The sequence below is a fragment of the Sciurus vulgaris genome (assembly GCF_902686455.1).
Source record: "Sciurus vulgaris genome assembly, chromosome: 15".
Lineage (NCBI taxonomy): Eukaryota > Metazoa > Chordata > Mammalia > Rodentia > Sciuridae > Sciurus > Sciurus vulgaris.
The window spans coordinates 62,330,681-62,342,916 of record NC_136476.1 but is presented as its reverse complement, the minus strand read 5'-3'; the positions used below and the strand labels follow the sequence as shown (position 1 = coordinate 62,342,916).

Below are 12,236 nucleotides of genomic sequence, written 5' to 3'. Positions count from 1 at the left end.
TAATTGAAGTATTAATATACACCCTCTAGCATAGTAGACATTTGAAAACACTAATTAGGTAATGTTCTGTCTTCCTGTCTGAATTTGTGCTCCAAATTTCATTATGGAAAATTTATCAAGAAGAATGAAGAGAAAGTGCCAGGTTCAGTGGCACACAACTGTAATCACGGTGGCTTGGGAGGCTGAGGCTGAGGCCATGAGTTCAAAGCCAGCCTCAGCAAAAGTGAGGCACTAAGCAACTCAGTGAGACCCTGTCTCTAAAGAAATAAAATACAGAGGGGGATCCAAGATGGCGGACTAGAGGGTGACTGCATCTCCCATCGCTCCAGAACCCAGGATTCAAGAAGGGGAGGCATTGAGAGACTCGGACTAACATAGAGCCGCGGGGTGAGTCTCTCCCACCAGGTGAAGCTTGGCCCGGGTGGCAGGCCCGGACAGGGGCAGCTTCTTGCAGCAGGGCAGGACAGCTAGAGTCTTCCCTAAGCAGCCTTGCTCCCTCCAGGGCAGGCTGGTTCCACTGCCAGCTTCTGGGAGCAGACTGCCCAGTGAGAACATTTCCGCACAGAGCCAGCTCCAAACCCTGGACCCAGCAGCGGGCCTTGGCATGCAGGCAGCTTCTGGGACAGGGGCAGAGCAGCCAGAGACTTCCCCAAGCAGCCCTGCTCCCTCCGGAGGCAGGAGCAATCTACAGCCAGTTCCTCGGAGCCGACCCACGCAGTAAGAGCTTTTCTGCACAGAGCCAGCCCACAGCCCTGGACCCAGTAGCAGGCTAGGGGCAGCTTTCTTCAGAAGCACTCCATTACCATGTTCCTCCAAGACTTCAGTCTACTGAAGGCTGGGAGGTGATACACTGGAAATCTACAGGGACACTATAAGCCAAAGAGGAAATCTGCAATATCTCAGAGTCCCAATGATATCTGACCAATATGAGAAAACAAGGGAAGAAAATGTCCCAAACAAACCTAGATACTATATCAATAAAACCCAATGACAGCACAGCAAAAGAAATGTCAGAAAGGGAGTTCAGAATGTACGTAATTAAAACAATCAGGGAAGCAAACAAGGAGATGAAAGAGCAAATGCAGGCATGGAAGGAGGAGATGAAAGAGCTAAGGCAGGCATTAAATGATCACACCAATCAACAGTTAAAGGAGCAAATATGGGAAGCAAGAGATCATTTCAATAAAGAGTTAGAGATATTGAAAAAAACCAAACAGAAATCCTTGAAATGAAGGAAACAAACCAAGTTAAAAACTCCATAGAAAGCATAACCAATAGGATAGAACACCTGGAAGACAGAACCTCAGATATTGAAGACAAAATATTGAATCTTGAAAACAAAGTTGACCAAACAGAGAAGATGGTAAGAAATCATGAACAGAATCTACAAGAATTATGGGATATCATGAAAAGGCCAAATTTAAGAATTATTGGGATTGAGGAAGGCTTAGAGAAACAAACCAAAGGAATGAACAATCTATTCAATGAAATAATATCAGAAAATGTCCCAAATCTGAAGAATGAAATGGAAAACCAAGTACAAGAGGCTTATAGGACTCCAAATATACAAAATTACAACAGACCCACATGAAGGCACATTATTATGAAAATACCTAACATACAAAATAAAGACAGAATTTTAAAGGCTGTGAGAGAAAAGAATCAAATTACACTCAGGGGGAAACCAATAAGAATATCAGCAGAGTTTTCAATACAGACCCTAAAAGCTAGAAGGGCCTGGAACAACATTTACCAAGCCCTGAAAGAAAATGGATGCCAACCAAGAATCTTATGCCCAGCAAAACTTATTTTCAGATTTGACAACGAAATAAAATCCTTCCATGATAAACAAAAGCTAAAAGAATTTACAAAAAGAAAGCCGGCATTACAGAACATTCTCAGGAAAATATTCCATGAGGAAGAGATGAAAAACGACGATGCAAATCAGCAATGGGAGGAACTAGCCTAAAGGAATAGCCAAATAAAGGAGAAACCAAATCATGTCAAAAACAAAAATGAGTCAAATAACTGGGAATACAAATCATATCACAATAATAACCCTGAATGTTAATGTCCTGAACTCATCAATCAAAAGACATAGACTGGCAGATTGGATTAAAAAGAAGAATCCAACAATATGCTGCCTGCAAGAGACTCATCTCATAGAAAGAGATACCCATAGACTAAAGGTGAAAGGATGGGAAAAAACATACCATGCACACGGACACAGCAAAAAAGCTGGAGTATCCATCCTCATTTCAGATAATGTGGACTTCAAGCCAAAGGTAGTCAGAAGGGATAAAAAAGGACATTTTATACTGCTTAAGGGAGGCATAAATCAACAAGACATAACAATCATAAATATCTATGCCCCGAACATTGACTCATCCATGTACGTCAAACAAATCCTTCTCAATTCCAGAAATCAAATAGACCACACACAATAATACTAGGTGATTTTAACACACCTCTCTCACCACTGGATAGATCTTTCAAACAAAAATTGAATAAAGAAACTATAGATCTCAATAACACAATCAACAATTTAGACTTAACGGACATATATAGAATATACCATCTAACAAAGAACAAACACACTTTCTTCTCAGCAGCACATGGATCCTTCTCTAAAATAGATCATATTTTATGCCACAAAGCTACTGTTAGCAAATACAAGAAGACAGAGATATTACCTTGTATTCTATCAGATGATAATGGATTGAAATTAGAAATAAATGACAGAATAAAAAACAGAAACTTCTCCAATACCTGGAGATTAAATAATACACTATTATATGATGAATGGATAACAGAAGACATCAGGAGGGAAATAAAAATTTCTTATAAGTAAACAAGAACAAAGACATCATATCAAAATCTCTGGGACACTATGAAAGCAGTACTTATAGGAAGATTTATTTCATGGAGCGCATTCAACAGAAGAAGTAAAAATTAACAAATAAATGAATTAACACTACAGCTCAAAGCCCTAGAAAAAGAAGAGCAGACCAACACCAAAAGTAGTAGAAGACAGGAAGTAGATAAAATCAGAGCCGAAATCAACGAAATTGAAACAAAAGAAACAATTGGAAAAATTAACAAAATAAATAGTTGGTTCTTTGAAAAAATGAACAAAATTGATAAACGCTTTGCCACACTAACAAAGAGAAAGAGGGAGAAAACTCAAATTACTAAAATTCAGAAAGAATAAGGAAATATGAGACACGAGTGAAAATACAAAACATAATTAGAAGCTATTTTGAAAATCTATATTCCAACAAAATAGAAAACCTTGAAGACATCAACAAATTTCTAGAGACTTATGAATTACCTAAACTGAATGAGGAGGACATACACAACTTAAATAAATCAATTTCAAGCAATGAAATAGAAGACGTCCTCAAAAGCCTACCAACAAATAAAAGTCTGGAACCAGATGGGTTCTCAGCCGAGTTCTACAAAACCTTTAAAGAAGAGCTCATTCCAATACTCCTCAAAGCATTCCATGAAATAGAAGAGGGAACCCTCCCAAACTCATTCTATGAAGCCAATATCACCCTGATACCTAAACCAGACAGAAACACACCGAGAAAAGAAAATTTCAGACCAATATCCTTAATGAATATTGACACAAATATTCTCAACAAAATTTTAGCAAATCACATACAAAAATATATTATGAAGATAGTGCACCACAATCAAGTGGGTTTTATCTCAGGGATGAAAGGTTGGTTCAACATCCGGAAATCAATAAACGTCATTCACCATATCAACAGACTTAAAGTTAAGAATCACATGATTATGCAATAGTTGCAGAAAAAGCATTCAATAAAATACAGCATCGCTTCATGATCAAAACACTAGAAAAAATTGGGGTAGTGGGAACATTCCTTAACATTGTAAAGGCCATCTACGCTAAGCCCATGGCCAATATCATTCTAAATGGTGAAAAACTGAAAGCATTCCCCCTAAAAACTGGAACAAGGCAGGGATGCCCTCTTTCATCACTTCTATTCAACATCATCCTTGAAACTCTAGTCAGAGCAATTAGACAAACCAAAGAAATTAAAGGGATATGAATAGGAAAGTAGAACTCAAACTATCCCTATTTGGTGATGACAGATTACATATTTAGAGGAACCCAGAAATTCCACCAGAAAACTTTTAGAACTCATAATTGAATTCTGTAAAGTAGCAGGTTACAAGATCAATGCTCATAAATCCAATGCATTTTTATACATAAGTGATGAATCTTCAGAAAGAGAAGTTAGGAGAACTACCCCATTCACAATAGCATCGAAAAAAATAAAATACTTGGGAATAAATCTCACAAAAGAGGTGAAAGACCTCTACAATGAGAACCACAGAACACTAAAGAAAGAAATTAAAGAAAACCTTAGAAGATGGAAAGATCTCCCATGTTCTTGGATAGGCAGAATTAATATTGTCAAAATGGCCATACTACCTAAAGTGCTATACAGATTCAATGTAATTCCAATTAAAATCCCAATGATGTACCTTACAGAAATAGAGCAAGCAATTATGAAATTCATCTAGAAGAATAAGAAACCCAGAATAGCTAAAGCAATCCTCAGCAGAAAGAGCGGAGCAGGGGGTATCACAATACCAGATCTTCAACTCTACTACAAAGCAATAGTAACAAAAACGGCATGGTATTGGTACCAAAATAGAAAGGTAGATCAATGGCACAGAATAGAGAACATGGACATGAACCCAAATAAATGCAATTTTCTCATATTAGACAAAGGTGTCAAACATATGTAATGGAGAAAAGACAGCTTCTTCAACAAATGGTGCTGGGAAAACTGGAAAACCATGTTCAACAGAATGAAATTAAACCCCTATCTCTCTCCCTGCACAAAACTCAACTCAAAGTGGATCAAGGACCTCAGAAGCAGACCAGAGACCCTGCATCTTATAGAACAGAAAGTAGGTCCAAATCTTCAACATGTCAGCTTAGGATCAGACTTCCTTAACAGGACTCACATAGCACAAGAAATAAAAGCAAGAATCAACAACTGGTGTAGATTCAAACTAGAAAGCTTTCTCTCAGCAAAGGAAACTATCAGTAATGTGAAGAGAGAGCCTACAGAGTGGAAGAAAATCTTTGCCACTCATACTTCAGATAAAGCACTAAATTCCAGAATATATAAAGAACTCAAAAAACTCTACACCAAGAATACAAATAATCAAATCAACAAATGGCCTAAGGAAATGAACAGACACTTCACAGAAGAAGATGTGCAAGCAATCAACAGTTATATGAAAAAATGTTCAACATCTCTAGTAATAAGAGAAATGCAAATCAAAACTAAACTAAGATTTCATCTCACCCCAATTAGAATGACGATTATCAAGAACACAAGCAACAATAGGTGTTGGCGAGGATGTGTAGAAAAAGGTACATTCATATATTGCTTGTAGGGCTGCAAATTAGTGCAGCCACCCTGGAAAGCAGTGTGGAGATTCCTCAGAAAAGTTGGAATGGAACCACCATTTGACCCAGCTATCCTACTCCTTGGGCTATAACCAAAGGACTTAAAATCAGCATACTACAGAGATAGAGCCACATCAATGTTTATTTCTACTCAATTCACCATAGGCAGATTGTGGAAGCAACCTAGATGTCCTTCAATGGATGAATGAATAAAGAAACTGTGGCATATATATACAATGGAATATTACTCCACCATAAAGAATGATAAAATTATGGCATTTGCAGGCAAATGGATGAAATTGGAGAATATCATGCTAAGTGAGATAAGCCAATCTCAAAAAACCATAGGATGAATGATCTCACTGATAAGTAGATGATCACATATAATGGGGGGGTGGGAGGGGTTATAGTTAGGGTTAGGGTTAGGTTTAGGGTTAGGGTTAAAGAGGGTGGCAAGAATGGAGCAAGGAAGGACTGTATAGAGGGTAAAGAGGGGTGGGAGGGGTGGGGGGAAGGAAAAAATAACAGAATCAATCAAACAACATTACCCTATGTAAATTTATGATTACAAAAATGGTATGCCTTTACTCCATGTACAAACAGAGAAACAACATGTATCCCATTTGTTTACAATAAAAAAAAAAAAGAAATAAAATACAGAATAGGGCTGGGGATATGGTTTAGCTATTGAGTGCTCTTGAGTTCAATCCTCAGTACTGAAAAAAAGAAAAAAAAGAGAGTAAGCTGAAAAATTAAATGACTATGCATTGAATTCATACCAAATATTTGTTTTATTTCATTAATAATAACTAGACTGTTTTTCAATTGTAATATAATTTCAGAGTTATGGTCTGACTTACTAAATCATCTTTGCTTCAGTAGGTATATTTTGAACCAAAAAGCTCTCACATTTTGCAATATGTTTTACCCTCTAAACATGACAAGGGCAGGAGCATGCTGTTTGCGTTTTGAGTTATAGTTCAACCACAATATAGTCCCAGTACCACTCTTAATTGGGGGTGTGGGACACTGTCCCCAATGCATCAGAAGTTTCTCCATTCTATAGATGCTTCACTACCACTTTAAATTGCTTTGGGATTTGGGGAACAATTATAATAATTGTTGCATAACTCATATTTACCCTTCATGTCTACGGAATTGGGCATCATTTCTTGAACCCGATCTTAATTCATATGACTGACATCATTGTTAAGAAAAATGTAGTTGTTTCTTCTAGTAGATAAAAATAATGTATTATTATAAAGGTGAGTTCTGAATATCTTGAAACCATACTTTTCCATTCATAATTAGGACTATTACTAAATATGAATTCACAATGTAAATAAAAATTAGACAATAGAGACACCAAGTTATTATTAATGAATAGGTTTATGGTTTAATAGTATCACTATTATAATCTGTACCATCTTGGTTAATCCATAAAGCAGTTTCCACATGCATCTGAATTTCTCTGAAAACAAATTGCAAGGTAAGTAAGGTAGGGATTTCTGTCTCTGTTGTAGAAATGAAAAACTGAGCCTGTATGTTAGAAGAAAAAAGAACCTCAAACCAAGAAGTTTTATAACTAATTCCCAATATTTTTACTAGGTTAATCAATGACATAAGTGTCCCAGTGACTTAGGTGACCACCGTGTATTTTTCGGTGCTTAAGTATGTTCTTTTCTTATTAGATGGCAGCTTGTTACTACTGACAGAAAGAAAGAGCTGAGAGAACAATGTGGGTCCATTAAGTTGTTCTGAATGTGAGTCCATAAATGCTGTGCAGGAAACTTGCTTAAGAATTTAGAAAGTAAGCCTTCACCTATTCAGTCAAAACTCATCTATTACACGCAGCCAGTGTGTCAGGCCATAGCTGTACAGGGAAGAGCAAGATAAGCAAGCTGGTTTCATGTCTCTTGGTATCTCTCAATATACCAAGTAACCCAATTAAAGTGTTGGGAGCAGAAGAAATCCAAAGGCAGCAGGTGCACTGAACCAGTGAGGGAGATTCTGCTTAGGAGGGGATGGCAGAGAGCAGGCTCCCTGGTCCTGGGCCCCGGCAGGGCTGGATCTGGAACATTACCCCCTTTCCTGGTAGATGGATGTGTTGCTGTTGTCTTCCTTTTGCATTCATGGTGTGTTTGTCAGAGTGCACATGTCCCTCATCTATGGTATCCCCTAACCAATATCTGAACCCTACTTCAGTAGGATATTGACTTATCCTAACTAGTAGTATAGAGTGAGCATAGAGTAACTTCACAATAAATGTCATGTTCTGAGATACGTGATCAATCCCACAGCCCAAAAACCTCTGTGATTAAAACTTATGTCCTTGAGAGAAACCATTCTTTCTTTCTGTTGTTAACCGCTTACAGTTACGTTTGCCTTTCTCTTGGTTTATTTGCATCACCAATCATTCTTTTTTGCTTACTCACAATTTTTATAAAGATTTTAATGCAACCTCCCAGGCAGGGATGTAGTGGAAAGAGAAATGGTTTTGGGTTTTGGCTCTGCTTATATATCAGCCATGTGATTTCAAGCAAATGAACTAATGTCAAGTGTAGTATCTGGTACTTAGGAATCTGTGAGCTAAATTATTTCAGTGATTGTTTTCCACATAAGAAATTTTGGGGGTAGTTCTGGTCTAACACTGAATGAATGTAAATGAAAAATTGATTTGAGACTTAAAGTTCTCATCTCTCATTTGGGAATTCAATATTCTTTCATTTGTGCCTTTCATCAAGGTTGAAATTTTCTGCTTGGTATTCTGTTAATTATTTCAGAAGTGAGAATTTCTCTATCTGGTTTGGCTTCTGACTCTAAGACATTTTACTGTACAGAGAAATTTTTCCACCTTTCACCACAAAATGAACTGAATGGTAGAGTGAAAGTTGAGCTGGTTAACCTGAAAAGTGGTGGTGATTATGAAAAGATGATTTTCGTGTGCATGTGGCAGGTAGTAATTACTGATAACCTAATTGATCTAGACCTCTCAATTTTCTTATGTCATATTTCTGCTCAAAAACCTCATAAAACTGAATCTTGTGATGTCAAGTTTGTAGGGCAGCTAAAATCACAGTCTAAACACTCACTTTGTGTTTTGTTTCTCATTATAGGCTTCTTCCTTATAAAAAAAGAGTGTCAATTTCTTTGCTTGACTTTTGAACCTTTGTATACACCTGCCTCTTGTGCTTTTAGCTGTGCCGACCACTATTCCTCCACAGAAACTCCCTGTCTGAAAATCAGGTACTATGATCCTGCTATTCCTAAACGTTGCTCAGTCTGTTTTTGGGGGAATATTCGATTTTTTTAAAATGTCGTTCTTGCCTCATTTTTTTTTTTTTCTCCAGATCTGCCTAAATTCTTTCAGAATTCTCTCTTTACTTGTTTCTCACTAGCCTCCTTCTGAGAGTTCTTGTAATATTCACTCTGGACACATGATTGAATCATACGCTATGTCAAATGGTGCCATGAATCTTTTCATCTTTCCCTTGCTGCATTGTGCACTTTTATTGGCAGACATGATGGGTCATACTTTTCTTATCCTTTTACGGATTGTTAGGATTGTGCTGAAGTTAGACTATCACTAATAATGTACACAAATAATAGTGTTCTGCAAAGGATTTATCCTTTTCTATGATATTTGTGTTTCAATAATATTTGGTTTCTGCAGTATACTGAATAACATCAATATATGGCCCTGCAGTTTACTTGACAATGCAAAAAATAATCTCCTTGATCTTTTTCCAGGGTGTTCAGACAGTCCACATAATAACACAAGAGAAAATCTATTCGGAGCAAAAACATCTCAATGATCTGTCAATTTACAACATCTTGCTACTGACAATCTGTTCTCATACCAGCTGCTTTATCACAGCCTGTGGAAGTTCATTAGAAATGCAAATTCACAGGACCTGCTCCAGGCCTACTAAAAGAGAATTTATGTTTTAACAAAATTCTCAGGTGATTCATATGTGCATAAAAATATGAATGTCTGAAGTAGTTGATTTTTCATTATTCCACAAAGAGAAAAACTTAGATTTTTGCTCTGTGGGAAAACAAGGTATAGTAACCTTTTTGGGTTTGTAGCACACAGAGTTTTAGACTTCATTGCCAAGAAGCTGAATTTAGTGCTTCATTTTATACTTTTTGGATGGATAATCTTTGCTACATCCTGTCTCTGACACTGGATGAAAATTATGGATAATAAGTATATTTGTTTGCTTTTTGTAAAGTATTATGTGCTACACATATATACAAGCATTATTATTGTTTCCTCACATTCACTTAAACAAATAAATGAAGGGTAATTCTTAAGTCATAAAAAAACTACACATGAAGAGAGTATGTATTGTTTTCCAAAGATTCTCTGCCACCATACATGCAGAGCTAGTCTACACAATGCTTGTGTCCTAGAATATGAACTAGAAAGAGTGTATTGTTTCTATGAGAGCAACAATTAACTTTAACTTTGAACTGATATTAAATTACTGTATATGTGGTTCAACTTGCTATGACATAATGGTTGCCCTAATGAAAATAAGTACACCTTTAACTAGTTCAAAAGAGATTTAGAGTTTTAGGTAAATAAAGAAATAGGCATAAAAATCAAACCTGCTTTAAATCATGAAAATTTCTTTTATTCAGTGGTTGAAATTCTAGTTTTTGTTGTCTTTTGCCTTCCCCACTGTTCTCTCCCTGGGCTTGATGACATGAAGTAGTCAGGTTTATAGTTTGCAAAATTCTAGGGCTTTGGAAGAGTCAACTAGGAGCATTCTTAATGATAGGAGTATTGCTAGCAAATTTACTTCCGAGCCTATATATATCTTTACATATAGATACAGGGTCCTAGATATATCTCCACATATTAGAGCCAAGGAAGAGAAATCCTCAATATCCTGTTACAGTTGTAGTTTAGGCACAGATACAGTTGAAGATAATGGAATGACACCTTTGAAACTCTCTTTCACCATAGAATGTTTATTCAAGACGAGACAGACATCATTACCCTATGTACATGTATTGATTACAAGGATGGTATGAATCTACATCATGTACAACCATAAAAAAGAAAAGTTGTACCCCATTTGTGTACAATGAATCAAAATGCAGTCTGTAAAAATAAATTAAAAAATAATAAAAAAATAAATAAAAACAGATAAGGAGGAAAAAAAAAAGAATTTTGTTACATTTATTGTTTGTTTGGCCATAAAAAAAAATTTTTAAGTTGGACCTGCTTTTGACATCCTGAAGCTGGGATATGGATAGGACAAATGCAACATTTGTGAGAGAATTCATTCTTCTGGGGCTCTCTGGTTACCCAAAATCTGAGATGAGTTTCTTTGCTCTGATTCTAATTATGTACCTAGTGATTCTAAGTGGCAATGGTGTTCTGATTATATTAAGCATTTTTGATTCCCGGCTTCACACTCCCATGTACTTCTTCCTGAGCAACCTCTCCTTCCTGGATATCTGCTACACATCTTCTTCTGTTCCCTCAATACTAGTGAGTTTAATCTCAAAGAAAAGAAACATTTCCTTCTCTGGATGTACAGTGCAAATGTTCTTTGTATTTGCCATGGGGTCAACAGAATGTTTTCTCCTTGGCATGATGGCTTTTGATCGCTATGTGGCCATCTGTAATCCTCTGAGGTACCCCATCATCATGAGCAAGGGGGTGTGTGCACTGATGGCCTCTGTATCATGGCTGTCTGGTGGAATCAATTCAGCTGTGCAAACATCTCTTGCCATGCAACTGCCTTTCTGTGGGAAGAATATTATCAATCATTTTACATGTGAGATCTTAGCTGTCCTCAAGCTGGCTTGTGCTGATATATCCCTCAATATTATCACCATGTCGATATCAAATATGGCCTTCCTGGTTCTCCCACTGCTGGTCATTTTCTTCTCCTACATGTTCATCCTCTACACCATCTTGAGAATGAACTCAGCCACAGGGAGACGCAAGGCCTTTTCTACCTGCTCAGCTCATCTGACTGTGGTGATCATTTTCTTTGGTACCATCTTCTTTATGTATGCAAAACCCAAGTCCCAAGACCTGATCAAAGACAAATTACAAACTTCAGACAAGCTTATACCTTTATTTTACGGGGAAGTGATCCCCATGATAAATCCTATCATCTATAGCTTGAGGAATAAGGATGTTAAAGCTGCTGTAAAATATATGCTGAACCGAAAACCTATTTAATAAGAACATCAGCAAATGCAAGTTTATGTATTTGTATTGGAACTACAATCTCACTCCACATCACCTACTCAGATGCTTCACTCTTTGCCATTCTACTTCCTTCCGCTCAGTTCTGGTTTCTACTGAAATGCTCTGGTCTCTAAAGCCTGTGGTTCTGTGGCTGTCCCAGAGAAGTGAATATTGTTACTGCAGAGCACCTCTGACTGCAGGTCTCTCTCTTCTGGGATTGCACTGTTGTTGATCCAACAAGGTGTGAAGGACACGATGTGGATAATGGTAGTTGAACATCTGCTGCTTGTCCTTGATCCCTTTCACAGGACCTATGCTTATTCTGATACCTGTTTAGTTTTCCTGAATTTTTGGTGTATTTAAATAAGTTTCTGACCTTTAAAAATTATATTTCTATTGTTTAAGTCAACTTTATAGCACCTAATATTAATTTTTTTCCCCATAATATCATGAGTGCCAGCATCTTTTCTACAGGTTTATGTCAGGGTTGACTCATCACCTGCTAAAATATTCCATGGATATGTGTGGTGAATGAAATTTAGCTTTTAAGTAGAAATGTAT

The 12,236-nt window shown here is 37.0% G+C and overlaps 1 protein-coding gene across 1 annotated transcript; it reads left to right on the top strand.

Annotated features, from left to right (window-relative positions):
* Nucleotides 1-10,718: 10,718 nt before the first annotated feature.
* LOC306645712 (olfactory receptor 13C3-like) lies at nucleotides 10,719-11,666 on the top strand (the record flags this gene model as incomplete). The annotated part of the gene is made up of 1 exon (XM_079113713.1): nucleotides 10,719-11,666. The coding sequence occupies one exon, from the start codon at nucleotides 10,719-10,721 to the stop codon at nucleotides 11,664-11,666; it is 948 nt and encodes a 315-aa protein (XP_078969839.1).
* Nucleotides 11,667-12,236: the final 570 nt, after the last annotated feature.